This window comes from Salvelinus fontinalis, chromosome 28, assembly GCF_029448725.1.
Source record: "Salvelinus fontinalis isolate EN_2023a chromosome 28, ASM2944872v1, whole genome shotgun sequence".
In the NCBI taxonomy this organism is placed as follows: Eukaryota; Metazoa; Chordata; class Actinopteri; order Salmoniformes; family Salmonidae; genus Salvelinus; species Salvelinus fontinalis.
This window is the reverse complement of record NC_074692.1, coordinates 13954696-13970929: the sequence shown is the minus strand read 5'-3', so window position 1 is coordinate 13970929 and position 16234 is coordinate 13954696. Positions and strand designations below refer to the sequence as shown.

At 44.9% G+C, this 16234-nt stretch overlaps 1 protein-coding gene across 2 annotated transcripts in view; it reads right to left on the bottom strand.

The window, feature by feature from the left end:
* Window positions 1-904: 904 nt before the first annotated feature.
* LOC129826226 (transmembrane protein 132D-like) overlaps window positions 905-16234 on the bottom strand; it is a 75152-nt gene continuing 59822 nt past the window's right edge. For both annotated transcript variants that reach the window (XM_055886725.1, XM_055886724.1), the window contains 6 exons: window positions 15575-15764; window positions 12717-12860; window positions 5260-5465; window positions 4690-4957; window positions 4361-4552; window positions 905-4258 (listed from right to left, as the gene is read on the bottom strand). In XM_055886725.1, coding sequence (XP_055742700.1) covers window positions 2876-4258; window positions 4361-4552; window positions 4690-4957; window positions 5260-5465; window positions 12717-12860; window positions 15575-15764 — 2383 coding nt within the window. In that variant the 3' untranslated portion in view covers window positions 905-2875. The remainder of the gene's footprint in view (window positions 4259-4360; window positions 4553-4689; window positions 4958-5259; window positions 5466-12716; window positions 12861-15574; window positions 15765-16234) is intronic.

The window sequence follows — 16234 nt, the reverse complement described above, 5'->3', positions numbered from 1 at the left end:
TTTATTTTTAATCCCAGCCCCCGTCCCCGCAAGAGGCCTTTTGCCTTTTGGTAGGCCGTCATTGTAAATATGAATTTGTTCTTAACTGACTTGCCTTGTTAAATAAAGGTTAAATAAAAAAATGGTGTGGTGGTGCTTTGCTGGTGACACTGTCAGTAATTTATTTAGAATTCAAGGCACACTTAACCAGCATGGCTACCACAGCATTCTGCAGCGATACGACATCCCATCTGGTTTTCGCTTAGTGGGACTATCATTTGTTTTTCAACAGGACAATGACCCAACACACCTCCAGGCTGTGTAAGCGCTATTTTTTTTTTTTTTTTTTTTTTTTTTTTTATCCCATTTTCTCCCCAATTTTCGTGGTATCCAATCGCTAGTAATTACTACCTTGTCTCATCGCTACAACTCCCGTACGGGCTCGGGAGAGACGAAGGTTGAAAGCCATGCGTCCTCCGAAGCACAACCCAACCAGCCGTACTGCTTCTTTATGTGTAAGCGCTATTTAACTAAGAAGGAGAGTGATGGAGTGCTGCATCAGATGACCTGGTCTCCACAATCACCCGACCTCAACCAAATTGAGATGTTTTGGGATGAGTTGGACTGCTGGGTGAAGGGAAAGTAGCCAACAAGTTCTCAGCATATGTGGAGACTCCTTCAAGACTGTTGGAAAAGTATTCCTTGTGAAGCTGGTTGAGAGAATGCAAAGAGTGCAAAGCTGTCATCAAGGCGAAGTGTGGCTTCTTTGAAGAATCTGAAATATAAAATATATTTTCTTTTGTTTAACCCTTTTCGGTTACTGCATGATTCCATATGTGTTATTTCATAGTTTTGATGTCTTCACTATTATTCTACAATGTAGAAAATAGTTTTTTTTTAAACAAAAGAAAAACTTGAATGAGTCCTGGTACTGTATGTTTAATAAAAATCATATCAGACATTATCAAAAATCAAATCAAACATAAATGTACACAATATAAAGACAAACAGTGCAAATACAAAAATTCCTTGTTGGGTTGCGTCGCTGTCGGATGAAACTCTCAAATCCAACAGAAATTTTTCAGGAAATTGAAAAAAGCCATATTGTCCCATTAACAAACATACAGTTATGAAATGACAGATGCTGTTTTGAATACATTTTATTGTTCCTACAGTATTTTCAGAATACATTGAAGGGAGTACTGCTTTCAATACATGTCAAATTGAGTTATGAGGTTTTCATCAGACAGCGATGTTATATTTGTTTACTGGCAGCCCGCAGGTGATTTTTATTTCCAAAGTACTCCCACGCATTATAGATAGACACTATATATACACAAAGGTATGTGGACACCTTAAAATGATTGGATTTGGCTATTTCAGCCACACCCATTGCTGACAAGTGTATAAATTCGAGCACACAGCCCGGCAATCTCTATAGACAAACACTGGCAGTAGAATGGCCTTACTGAAGAGCTCAGTGAATTTCAAAGTGGCACCGTCATAGGATGCCACCTTTCCAACAAGTCAGTTCATCAAATTTCTGCCCTGCTAGAGCTGCCGCAGTCAACGGTAAGTGCTGTTATTGTGAAGTGGAAACGTCTAGGAGCAACAACGACTCAGCTGCAAAGTGGTAGGCCACACAAGCTAACAGAACGGGCCCGCCGATTGCTGAAGCGAATAAAAATTGTCTGTCCTCGGTTGAAACACTCACTACCGAGTTCCAAACTGCCTCTGGAAGCAACGTCAGCATACAAACTATTTGTTGGGAGCTTCATGAAATGGGGTTCCATGGCCAAGCAGCTGCACACATGCTTAAGAAAACACGTTCTCTGGAGTAATGAATCACGCTTCACTATCTGGCAGTCTGACGGATGAATCTGGGTTTGGCGGATGCCAAGACAACGCTACCTGCCCCAATGCATAGTGCCAACTATAAAGTTTGGTAGAGGTGGTCTGGGGCTGTTTTTCATGGTTCAGGCTAGGTCCCTTAGTTTCAATGAAGGTAAATCTTAACACTACAGCATACAATGATATTATAGACGATTCTGTGCTTCTTCCAACTTTGTGGCAACAGTTTGGGGAAGGCCCTTTCCTGTTTCAGCATGACAATGAATTGGAACACCGACTACGAGCCATGCGTAATTGCCCAACATCAGTGCCCAACCTCACTTATGCTCTTGTGGCTGAATGGAAGCAAGACCCCACAGCAATGTTCCAACATCAAGTGGAAAGCCTTCCCAGAAGAGTGGAGGTTGTTATAGCCGCAAAGGGGGACCAACTCCATATTAATTCCCATGATTTTAGAATGAGATGTTCGACGAGTGGTCATGTAGTGTATGTGATTGTGTACAAATGTAAGCAAGGTTTGAAATGATTATGCTGTAGTCAAATATTATATCTGTTTTTGGCTTCTTGCGGTCAATTTGCATTCTACAAAGAAAATAATTGTCCGGTGGCTGAATCTAGTTGATGATCCCTGTTTTAGGGGGAACCACCATGTGAGTGTAAAAGGTAAGATGATTACATTTTTCACATGCAACAAGACCTTCTGTGTTTTTTTGTAAAAAAAGATATTTCAACTGGCCTGAGTCAAACGTTTTATCCTCTCCATCACACAAAGTGCCATCAGTCAGTTGATGAGAAGCATCCTCACACGTATTCACAGTGTTTTCTCTAATATCTAATACAAAAAAATGTCTCTCACAAAGCATCTGAGATATTTACATGTAAGACGCCTTGACAGATATTTAAAACTAACCACAGATAATGAAAAGTATAACCACTTGTGGTGATGCTCCTTATGTTGTGTCTGCTTTTATCCATAAATAAAGGCATTGAGGCAATCAAAGCCACATACACACCCACAGTTGGGGTGAAACGGTCCCTTTATGTATTATAAATGTTCCACAGGTTCTGTCATGGGCACTTGGGATTCAACATAGTTCTCCTCCTTCCCCACCCAGTGGATGCCATGGCCGTTCTCTCTGGGGAGGTGTGGGGAGTGCTCACGGTCCAGAGAGGCAAAGGTGGTGAACTGCACCCTCTTCCTCTTGCTTGTGGGGGAGTGGAGGGACTCAGTGCGGTTCATGGGCTTGGCCCCGAGGGAGCCCCCACAGACCAAAGGAGAGGAGGGTCTGGAGGAGGCTAGGCAGCTGGGCTGCCTGGGCAGAGAGGCAGTCTTATCAGGCCCAATGTCTATGACTGTTGTGGTGCTGTGGTCGTCTTGCTGGAGGGGAGTGCCAGGCACGTTCATCACCAGCTCTGCATCAGTGCCCAGCCACACCCAGTCGTGCTTGTGCCCCGTGGGCTCCTGGCCATGAGAGGAGGGATGTTTGTGTCTGAACTTTACTACGTAAGAGATGCAGTTCACCAAGAAGACCAGGATGGCCAGGCAGAAGACCCCCAGCAGAGCGTACATGCCGATCTCCAAGTCTGAGAGAGGCCGGTTAGACAGCATTTCCTCATTGTCCATGTCCACCTCGACTCGCTCCTGGTCAGGCACCTCCACCTGAGAGGGGAAGTTATTGTAGTTGATCAGGTTACCAAGTGTCTTCACAGTGCTACTGACTGCAACACTACCTATACCTCCAATTAGCCCATTGTCTGTCCCCTCAGCTGTGCCATAGTCACTAGGGCTGCTGACATCACTGTCATTGATGGGTCTGGCAGGACTGTTGATGGTTGCAGCATTTAAGAAACTTCCTGATTCACTCGCCCTGCTCATTCCGCCCTGGCTGCTGCCACCGCTGGTCATGCTCCACGGAGCGGCGTCTGGCTCACTGGATTTGGCTGTTGTGGTGACCTTGCGCATGGCACTCTCCTCCCGCTCTGAGGCTGAGCTGCTGGGCAGGGGCTGCTGGGGCTGCTGCTGCTTCCTCTCACTGTCCACCTCCTCCCCATCATTCCCATAGTCACTGCTGCTGTCCTTACTGCTGCCACTGCCAACCCCACCTCCACTACTGCTGCTACTGTTGTTGCTACTATTGCTGGAAAAGCGCCGGCTGTTGACCTGGAACTTGACCTTGAGGCTGCCGCTGCCCACGGCCAGCGAGCTCTTCCGTTTGGACTTCTGGCAAGCCTCACAGATGGCCATCTCCACCCTGACCAGCACACCCTGCCCCTCGCCCTCCGCCACCACTGCAGGCGGGGAGCCCTGCACCGACACCACGCCCTGGTCCAGAGAGGTCAGTGTCACACGGTAGTAGGCTGGGTCATAAATGTCCAGAGGGGTCAGGGAGCCATCGCTGAACTGGACCCAGGAACTAACCACAGCCTCCTGAGGAGACAAAATAACAAACAATAGTTAATATTATTAAACTCAATCTAAAGTATACCTTTGTCTGATCTGATTGTCATTCAAGAAGATCATAAACAGCACCTGTTTGGGGCTCTGCAGCACTTCCTGTATGGTTGCCGTGGCGAGGATGGCCCTGTTGCTTCCTGGGCTGAGCTGCAAGGACAGAGCCAGGCCGGTGACCAGCTGCACTCCCAGCTCTGTGATGGTCACTTTGTTATTCACTACCGTCACCGTCTTCTCTGCCAGGAGGGAGTCAGAGAGGGGGGAGAACACCTTCGCGGGCACAAAAAACAGAGTGCATATCACATCATGTAAATATCACGTCATGATAATATCCAATGTCGCCTATATAGTTAAAGGCCCATTTAAACATGCAGTCAGGCAGGCTTCCCACCAGGCCTGATGGTTACCTGGATGGAGGTGGTCCCCATGTCTTGTCCTGACAGCACCCTGCCTGCCTGCAGTCTGGCGATGCGAGGGTCCTCCACCTTGAGGAAATGGCGCACAAGCCTGGTGACGTCCACCTGCCAGTCAGCGCCCAGAAAGTAGACCTGGGGCTCCCGGGGGTCCGACTGCTCGGCTATGAAGTGTGTGATCACACGCACAAGGGCATGCTGGAACTGCAACATGCAGCCTTTACCCTTCTTATCCTCCTCCTCATCACTGTTCCAGCTGAGCCTAGGGAATTAATAGAAACACTCTGAATTAGGCTACAGCACACGCAAGCATGCACACACACATATTCTGTGCCCTGTCCCTAATCACTGTTTCCCATTTTAATTCTCTCACTCTGTAGATTGGATCACATTGAGGTATTTTAATACATTATGTAATGGTATTAAAACACAAGCCGGATCTCGTTGAGAAATATTATTTGTGATAAAAAATACACTAATTTTAGAGTCAGTGCTTCCTTTTAAGCCACTAGACTTCACTGTGTGCCAGGAATGGGGGTGGCTGGTGGGTGGGCTCTACTGTACCTCTTGCTGGTCATGATGGGCACCCTCCATCCCTTGATCTGGCTGAGCTCTGTGTCAGACACCTCGATCTGGAGGGGCAGCCGTGGGATCCACACGTTCATCTCCAGTTGGGCACTCAGGTAGCTGTAGGTGAAGTTCACCATCATCCTCACCTTGCCCTTCATCTCCTTCCCATTCACAAACACGTAGTCACACCTGTCTGACACCTGGACAGGGGACAAGCACAAATAACAGCAATAGTTAAAGATCAGAACAGGCCTTACTGTAAGGGCTGTTGTCCTCCTCTTCCTCAGATGAGGAGAGGAGAGAAGGATCAGTGGACCAATACGCAGCATTAGGGAAATATGCCATCTCTTTATTTGACACGACGGCACACGAAAACAAAACACTTACAAAATTACAAAACAAGAAAACGACGTAGACGAAAACCTGAACATGAACTTACATAACTAAAACGTAAAACTCACGGACAGGAACAGACTACATCAAAACGAACGAACAACCAAACAGTCCCGTATGGTACATACATCGACGACACAGGAGACAATCACCCCCAAACAAACAGTGAGAACACCCTACCTAAATATGACTCTCAATTAGAGGAAAACGCAAAACACCTGCCTCTAATTAAGAGCCATACCAGGCAACCCAAAACCAACATAGAAACAGAAAACATAGACTGCCCACCCAAAACTCACGCCCTGACCATATACACATACAAAAACAACATAAAACAGGTCAGGAACGTTACAGAACCCCCCCTCAAGGTGCGAACGCCGGGCGCACCAGCACAAAGTCCAGGGGAGGGTCTGGGTGGGCAGTTGACCACGGTGGTGGCTCAGGCTCCGGACGCTGTCCCCACACCACCATAGTCACTCCCCGCTTCTGTCTTCCCCTCCCAATGACCACCCTCAAACTAACATCCCCTAAATGAACAGCCAGCACCGGGAGAAGGGGCAGCACCGGGACAAGGGGCAGCACCAGGACAAGGGGTAGCACCGGGACAAGGGGCAGCACCGGGATAAGGGGCAGCACCAGGATAAGGGGCAGCACCAGGATAAGGACCAGCACCGGGATAAGGGGCAGCACCGGGATAAGGGGCAGCACCGGGACAAGGGGCAGCACCGGGACAAGGGGCAGCACCGGGATAAGGGGCAGCACCGGGACAAGGGGCAGGTCCCGGCTGAGATACTCTGGCAGATCCTGACTGAACGGCTCTCGACGCTCATGGCTGGCTGACGGCTCTCGACGCTCATGGCTGGCAGACGGCTCTCGACGCTCATGGCAGGCTGACGGCTCTCGACGCTCATGGCTCTCTGACGGCTCTGGCTGCTCATGGCTCGCTGGCGGCTCTGGCAGATACTGTCTGGTTGGCGGCTCTGGCAGATCCTGTCTGGTTGGCGGCTCTGGCAGATCCTGTCTGGTTGGCGGCTCTGGCAGATCCTGTCTGGTTGGCGGCTCTGGCAGATCCTGTCTGGTTGGCAGCTCTGGCAGATCCTGTCTGGTTGGCGGCTCTGGCAGATCCTGTCTGGCGGGCGGCTCTAGCGGCTCCTGTCTGGCGGGCGGCTCTAGCGGCTCCTGTCTGGCGGACGGCTCTGTAGGCTCATGGCAGACGGGCGGCTTTGCAGGCTCATGGCAGACGGGCGGCTTTGCAGGCTCATGGCAGACGGATGGCTCAGACGGCGCTGGGGAGACGGATGGCTCAGATGGCGCTGGGGAGACGGATGGCTCAGATGGCGCTGGGGAGACGGATGGCTCAGATGGCGCTGGGGAGACGGATGGCTCAGATGGCGCTGGGGAGACGGATGGCTCAGATGGCGCTGGGGAGACGGATGGCTCTGGCCGGATAAGGCGCACTGTAGACCTGGTGCGTGGTGCCGGAACTGGAGGCACCGGGCTAAGGATAAGCACCTTCCTACTAGTGCGGGGAGCAGGGACAGGGCACACTGTACTCTCAAAGCCCACTCTATACCTGATGCGAGGTACCGGCACTGGTGACACCGGGCTGAGGACAAGCACATCAGGATTAGTAGGGGGAGAAGATACAGTGTGTACAGGGCTCTGGAGACGCACAGGAGGCTTAGTGCGTGGTGCCGGAACTGGAGGCACCGAACTGGATACACGCACTACAGAGAGAGTGCGTGGAGGAGGAACAGGGCTCAGGAGACGCACTGGTAGCCTAGTGCGTAGTGTAGGCACTGTAGGTACTAGGCTGGGGCGGGGAGGTGGCGCCGGAAATACCGGACCGTGGAGGCGTACTGGCACTCTTGAGCATTGAGCCTGCCCAACCTTACCTGGTTGAATGCTCCCGGTCGCCCGACCAGTGCGGGGAGGTGGAATAACCCGCACCGGGCTATGTAGGCGAACCGGGGAAACCATGCGTAAGGCAGGTGCCATGTATGCCGGCCCGAGGAGACGCACTGGAGACCAGACGCGTTGAGCCGGCCTCATGACACCTGGCTCAATACCCAATCTAGCCCTGCCAGTGCGGGGAGGTGGAATAACCCGCACTGGGCTATGCACTCGTACAGGAGACACCGTGCGCTCTACTGCGTAACACGGCGCCTGCCCGTACTCCCGCTCTCCACGGTAAGCCTGGGAAGTGGGCGCAGGTCTCCTACCTGCCCTTGGCCCACTACCTCTTAGCCCCCCCCCAAGAAATGTTTGGGTGTTACTCACGGGCTTTTTGGGCTTCCGTGCCAGACGCGTTCCCTCATAACTCCAGTTCCTCTCTCCGGTAGCCTCTGCTCTCCTCAGTGCCTCCAGCTGTTCCCATGGGAGGCGATCCCTACCAGCCAGGATCTCCTCCCATGTGTAGCAACCTTTTCCGTCCAATATATCGTCCCAAGTCCATTGAGTCCTTGTTGCTCTGTTGAGCTTTCCCTTGCCGCTTGGTCCTAGCGTGGTGGGTGATTCTGTAAGGGCTGTTGTCCTCCTCTTCCTCAGATGAGGAGAGGAGAGAAGGATCAGTGGACCAATACGCAGCATTAGGGAAATATGCCATCTCTTTATTTGACACGACGGCACACGAAAACAAAACACTTACAAAATTACAAAACAAGAAAACGACGTAGACGAAAACCTGAACATGAACTTACATAACTAAAACGTAAAACTCACGGACAGGAACAGACTACATCAAAACGAACGAACAACCAAACAGTCCCGTATGGTACATACATCGACGACACAGGAGACAATCACCCCCAAACAAACAGTGAGAACACCCTACCTAAATATGACTCTCAATTAGAGGAAAACGCAAAACACCTGCCTCTAATTAAGAGCCATACCAGGCAACCCAAAACCAACATAGAAACAGAAAACATAGACTGCCCACCCAAAACTCACGCCCTGACCATATACACATACAAAAACAACATAAAACAGGTCAGGAACGTTACACTTACCAAAACAAACATTCCCTGTCATTTATGCTATTTATGGGTGAATATGTTATACTATATAATCAGATTAAGCATGTGACCAGCTTCTAAATTAAACTACTGTATGTACAGATTTGTTCTATTACACATGAAATATAGCATTTATTTGTAAATCAGTGGTGTGAAAGTGGGACTCTCTTGGTCATTAAATGATAGAGAGATCTTATATGATGCTAAATTACACCAATGAAAAGGAGAGATAATGAAACCAGACATTAAGTTATCCTTAACCGAGGACAAATAGTTCCCAGAGCTTTAATGAACTCAACAAATGGCTCTGCCGTATCTTAGCACTGCATGCCCCACTATGGTAATATAGTCAAACTGCTGTAAGAAACTGTGAAGGCCATAATAAGATATGACATTGAAAGGTATGTTAATCCAATAACACACTGTGCTATATTGGACATAAATCTTTCACAACCTTATCCAAGAATACATTCATTATATTTTAATTTCTTATGTAACCTTGGCAAGTAGTTTCTGTCAGCCCATTGAGAAATTTCATGCATTTTTTCAACCATGGAAAACATACTGCAGGTTCAGCCCGGTTCTATCAAAGTTCCTTGCTTGAAGGAATTGGATCATTTATGGAGCATTGAAATTCTGTTATCATTGGCTCCCGTAAGTGCTCAGGGGAGTAAAGAAAAATGGCCTTGACTTTGACAGATTCAAGGGAGGAATGCAAATAGAAGAGATTCCTACTCTACCTATCCATGAACTCAGCAGTTAGAAGATGCATTGTCAGAGTAATGTCCTGTTTGTTGTGGGGGATCCTGTGATATCATAGTCAGCAAGTAGCTGACAACAATTACCTTGCACACTGACTAAAACTCTGGTTTGGTTAAAAGACTATCGAATGTTCCACATGGAAAATTGAGTTGGAAGGGGAGTAAAAGTGTGTTGCTGCAGTTTCTCATCCAATCTAATGTATAAACAATTGTACAACGGGTGGTTCTAATCCTGAATTCTGATTGGTTAAAACCATAATCCAGCAGGTGTCTATTACACAAGTTACCACCAGGCTAAATCTATGATGTTAAAATGTCTATTTACTCTGTTCCATCTGACTGTGCAATCCACTGTCTCATCAGCCCAGCCAAGCAATTTATCAACTTGATCTCCACTATAAAAAGCATCTAGACATTATCTCACATTTCTTTTAGACTAACATTTAGTTTTCAACAGTGGAGATTTGTATAAACCTTGCTGTCTGTCTCTCTGACATTTGCAACATTGTTTCAATATTCAATTTGATCTCCAGCTGTCCCATAGTAATGAACGTGTCGGGACGAGATGACAGGTAGACAGCGTTTCTCAGCCAGTCGAAATCATGGCATAATTGGCATAATTTTCAAGGATATATACAAAGAAATGTTAATTGAAAAAAGGTCAAATGAAACAAAGTGCAGCTAGTTTGCAGTCTTTCCAGCTTCAGTTTGACGTGATTGTGTTAGCTGTGTTGTTGGCTAGCTTCTCTGAACACCAGTGTCCTGACGACAGAGCACATTTTCTATACCAGGTGAAATTGCGCCTCATTGGCTCATTGTTATGGATGTATTCAAATAAATGTCTCTAGAAAACAGCTTAAACAAATGCAAATGCAGCTACTGTTGTTATTCTGGCTGCACTGTTTGATGTGACTGTAAGTTAGCCATTGTTGGCTAGCTAGCAAGCAAGGGATAGGAATGTTGCCAGTCAGTATGGCAATCGAACATTTAGAACGAATGACTGGGTCACGTCCATAGATACGGAACAAAAAGACTGAACGACTGGTTTACGTCCATAGATACAGAACAAAAAGACTGAACGACTGGTCTCGTTTCTGGCAACCGAACCGATAGAACGAACGACCAGCCAGCTTGGTAGCATTCTTAGATTTGTGTCGGGACTATATTTTGTGGAAGGATGAAATAAATTAATCAAAATAAAAAAATGTATTAAAATATGTCAATCATTATTTGAATATGTTGGTAACTTCGTTTTGGGCCTAACAACACCCGTGCTAATATATCCTCCAGACACCGTAATCTCAGGCATTATCACTTAATTGCCCGTGCTAGTATGCACTGATCTTTTTCCAATGAGGTCATGAAGAGTTTTCATGAAGAGTTTTCATCCAGAGACAGTAGACAAGGTCAGACAATCATCCCTAATCTAAGAGCCCAGTTACTTTCTTAGGTAAGAGTTCTCGTCCTCCCATCTCCAAGCTACTCCATATTAGTTAAATATCACTGACAGCCTCAAACTCTTCCATGTTTACATGGCAACATAACCAAATCATTTTCCAAAGATATTTACTTCAAAAGGTGTTTAGAAGTGCTGATCCAAGTCTCTTGCAAGTCTCCAAAGACATCATCTCAGCATGGAGCACATAATATCACTCAGTGTTCTACCATGAAACCATGTCTGAAATGTACGTTTCATTTGATCTATGCCATTTGTCTTTCATCACCTCATGCAGTATCAAGGCAGAGTGAGAAAATCTCTCTTTCAGGTCAACAAGATTAATTTAATTTGCATCTTTCTCTTGACTCACAAACATTTATCAGTAACTGTGCTGACAGAGTGAATACCAACTGCATGGATAAGTGATCTCCACCCCCAAAAATCTAAGGTTGCAGTGAGTATACTGTATTCATCACACAAGAAGCTACAAACTGACAGAGAATATACTTTTATTAATACCCATTTTAAAAGATAACTGGTTTTAATATTTGACATGCCAGATTCATCTTAATCTCAAGGCATTTCACACAAGTACCCAGGTGTCCATTAGTCACAACTGACAAAGCAAATGTTTCTATACCTCTGAAAAGCCTTTCATCATGGCAGATTTGACTTTGTTTTAGCATTTCAGACCAGAGAAAATAAAATGGAATCAAGCCTTGCCATTTATCATCGGCAGATTTCATAGTCTTTTCACATGCGTCATAAGAGCAAAGATATCTGAGTGGAGCCGCTAAACTAAGAAGCTTAGGGAGAATTTTTGCTACTAAAGCTTACTTATACATCTGATCAGCAAACAAACACTATAAGCTTTAAGTCTAAGCTTGGGCCAACTATAAAGGGTCATTCATCTTTTAAATGCATGAATAGTGATTTACATTTTGTTGTCACTATCATAATCCCAATGCTCTCATATCTATTCCATTACTTTACAAAACAGACATCACTTATTTCCTGTGGTCATGTACTAATGGATTTCTTCAAATACAAAACAACAACAGACAAATGGGTGGATAAGCCTTTGTTTATGTTAAACTTATGTTAGTACACAGAGCAAGTTGTATAATTACACTTACATTGACCGAATGTAGATTAATGGCTGTAATAACAAAGGGTTATTGTGCAACAACAACACGCGCTGTGTAGTGTTTGTTCTTCCTTTGTTTCCCTGTCAAGTCCTGTTATGTGTTCATTTCAGTTCAGCAGCTGATGGGCATGATGGAGGACGTCACTGGAGCGTCACTCACTGTTTGTTTTGTGATGTGGAAGAGAACATGTGCAGAGGTGACTTTGGTACAACTTCTTTGCCTTTAGCAGTCACTCCCCCCTCTTACACCCACACTAAATGGCCCTCCTCCTGTCTCATAGTCTTGGGGCAGTTAGACAGGACACTCTACCGGCACTCTAACCACAGTCAAAACAGGCTGGTAACCACATGACTAGAAATCATCTCCTTGGTTGTTGGACATGTTTATTCACACCACAGATCTGCAAAGTATCCTGGCAGTGACACCTGTGGGTAAAGTAAGGAAGCTTTCAGTGAAAGAAGTGAAGGTGAATGTTAGACTAGCCCCATAATATCGGTGTTGGAATGCTCTGTGTTTAGCAACTGAGTCTGACAGATTCATATCAACACCTTAGAGAAACACACTCCCCTTATTTGTGTGTTAAAGTGCTAAGTACCTCCATCACTAAGCCATGGTTTTAGCACACATACACCCTTTACCCAAGGATCAATTCCAGGGGACAATGTGGCATCACGTGGCAGGCAGCCTGCAGTACCTTCAGGATGTCCTCATCAGTGGAGCTGCAGTTGGTGAAGTCTGAGACGTCAGTGACTGACCCGTCCTCCTCCACAGCCACAGTCCTGACAGGCAACACCACCTTCTTCCCAGTCAGCACCGCCGTGTTCAGGATCTCTGTGTCCTAAAGGGAAGACATCATCAGTCTGGAAATAGGTTTAATAAGATATCAACCTAATGTAACCACTCATGGTTAAGATATAAACTTGTTGTAAGCAGGGGGAGCAGGGGAGAAATTGTGAGTGGGAACAACATGACCTGAAGTTGTCATTTCCCATCGCTAGTACAAATACATATTTGATTCATTAAAATGTCAAATTAAATGTTATTAGTCACATGCTTCGTAAACAACAGGTGTGGACTAAAAGTGAAATGCATTTCCCAACAATGCGGAGAGAAAGAAAATAGAGAAATAATAGAAGCAATAATCAATACACAATGAGTAATGATAACTTGGCTATGTACATGGGGTACAAGTACAGAGTTGATGTGCAGGGGTACGAAGTAATTTAGGTAGATATGTACAGTACCAGTCAAAAGTTTGGACACACCTACTCATTCAAGTTTTTTTTTTTTTTTTTTTACTATTTTCTAGAAACTATTACTATTACTAGAACTATAACTATTTTGTAGAATAATAGTGAAGACATCAAAGCTATGACATAACACAGGTGACTACCTCATGAAGCTGGTTGAGAGAATGCCAAGAGTGTGCAAAGCTGTCATCAAGGCAAAGAGTGGCTACTTTGAAGAATCTCAAATATAAAATATATTTTGCTTAATTTAACACGTTTTTGGTTACTACATGAATCCATATGTATTATTTCATAGTTGTGATGTCTTCACTATTATTCTACAATGTAGAAAATAGTAAAAACATAAGAAAAACCCTTGAATGAGTAGGTGTGTCCAAACTTTTGACTGGTACTGTAAATATATATAATCCTTCTTTTATTGGCAATATAACTGTAGCTCCAACCAATATTTAAGCATTTTCAGCAGCTCATAGTGGTGAGTGCTAGATCAGTACAGACCTAATGGCCCTCTTGCCAAACATCTATTATCCTCATGTTTGGCTCTCAGCCTGAGGTCACCATCTAATCCGTGATTGAGCTGAAGGAAGTCAAAGTCCTGAAAAAAAATCACAGTACCAATGCCTTCATATTTCAGTGCCTTTTATCTGTATTATATTTTCAGATACTGTTTACTGTATGATATGACAAGATTGATTGAAAGACAATCAAGGTTTGTCCTGTTCACAAACATTAATTTACATGAAGCCATTAAATACATTTATGAACAAAATGCCCAAAAGATGTATCACAAAATAAGATTTTTTTTTGGAAGATATGGTTTTGAAAAAGTATTACTACACAGAAATGCTAAATCTCCCATGACAACAAACAATAGTGGTTTAAGAGGTCAGCAGGACCTCTTGATTGCAGTAGCACAAAGGGATACGAGCAGATAGAATATTGTAATGACAATTGCTCATAACATTTCTTAGTTAGTTACGGTATAGAGATTATATGATGTATTAATTGCAGAGATCCTATATTAAGAGAAAGAAAACACACACAAAAAAAACAATAGTGAAGCATCGGTCAGAGACTGGCAACCTCCTTGTACATCATTATGACACAGAGGCATCAATGTCATGAGTACACAGTGAATTAGGTCCCGTTACCAACAATAGATCTAATATATACAATTGTTGTTGGAGGCCTCGTTCAAGGCAAACATCAATTACAATTGCACATTTCACAGGTGAAAATAATACATGCATATTCAAGTCAGGTATAAAATCATTGGGACGCTTGATAAAGATGAGGGGGAAAAAACAATAGAAAATTATACAAATACTGAGCTTTATTGTACGCTAAGGCTTCGAGTTCCTCCTTAACCTTATTTAATGGTGAGAAAGTGGAAAATATCTGTACCTTTTTTATGAAACACCATTTTCTACCACCATGCTAGAGTGGCTAAACGCTAAATGCATCAGGGATTAGCATTTAGCCACTCTAGCATGGTGGTGGAAAATGGTGTTTCATAAAAAAGGTATGCATATTTTCCGCCTTCTCGCCATTAAATAAAGTTAAGGAGGATATCAAAGCCTTTGCAGCCTGAATGGAGATTGTTTTAAGTACGAACTGGTCGCCGGGACTAACAAGTGTATTATCGTCTGGCCCCATCAAGCCCAGACGATAGTGGAGATCCATAAAGCCCACTCGAGTCTGACCAGGCTAATTGGGAGGGATCTTAGACCATTCCTTCATACAGAATCATACATATCTTTCGTCTGCACTTATGGACTACCCTCTTCAATTGAAAACACAGGTTTTCAATGGGGTTTAAGTCCAGAGACTGAGATGGTCAAAGCAAAATGTTTTGCAATGGCCATTTCAGTCTCCGGACTTTGAAAACCTTGGAAAGGGCAGTCCATAGGTGCAGATGAAGGATATCAAGGATCTAGAAAGATGTATGAAGGAATGGTTTAAGATCCCTCCCAACGTGTTCTCCAATCTCATAAATCCTTTTAGAAAAAGTCTCAATAGCCGTTATCCTCGCAAGGGGAGGGTGACAGAGTACTGAGAACAGGGGTGCCAATAATTCGGAACCCTATCTTTTTTAGATTTGTGTTACTTGTTAAACAAAATATATTTCTCTGAGCATATTTACTATTAAATAATATAATTTCTTACATTTCTTTGCACACATTATACCTCAGTATTTGAATAATTTATTTTATACAGTCTTTTTTGCAAATCTTTATCAATGGTGCCAATAATTTTGGGCCTGACTGTAGATGCTAGAGTTGAATTGTCAGTCGGTGCTCACCATGACGAGTGTGGCCAGGGCCACAAAGTCTCTCTGGGTGGTGTAGATCTTCATGGAACCCTCCTTCCCCCCATCCCTGGTGTATGCGGGCAACTCCAGGCGCCATGTGATCACCCGGCTGTCTGATTGGCTGCTCTGCTCCTCCACCTCAAAGTCCATCTGTAAGACCTCCAGTAGACTGCTGTCCAGCCTGAGAGAAGTTAGAAGAAACAGGATCAGACTGGGACTGTCACTGCCAGAGGGACTCATTCAGCGCGTCTTAACTCAAGCTCCGGTATGCGGAGATAAACATTATTCGTGGCCGGGAAGTAAACATTTTTAAAAGAAAGGAGAAGAATGGTGCTACCGTAAACAGTCAAGGTAGGGCAGCAAAGCCTAAAGTAATCAAGATGACACAGCAGTGATCCTGACACAGCAGCCACAGTGTAAACAGAGACAAGAAAAGCAATAAAGAATTGATAGCGGGTGGGAGGATCTGGGTTCGTCAGTCAAATATGCCCTGGGACAATAGGAGGCTGTTATCATTAGTGTATGGATAGCATTGTTTACACTCAAGAGAAATAAGGAAATACTCATTTGATTAATGTCTGTTTCATCATGCAATAATAATGATTTAATTCCTTGGTATTTTGTCCTTCATCAAAATAACAACAAAAACGT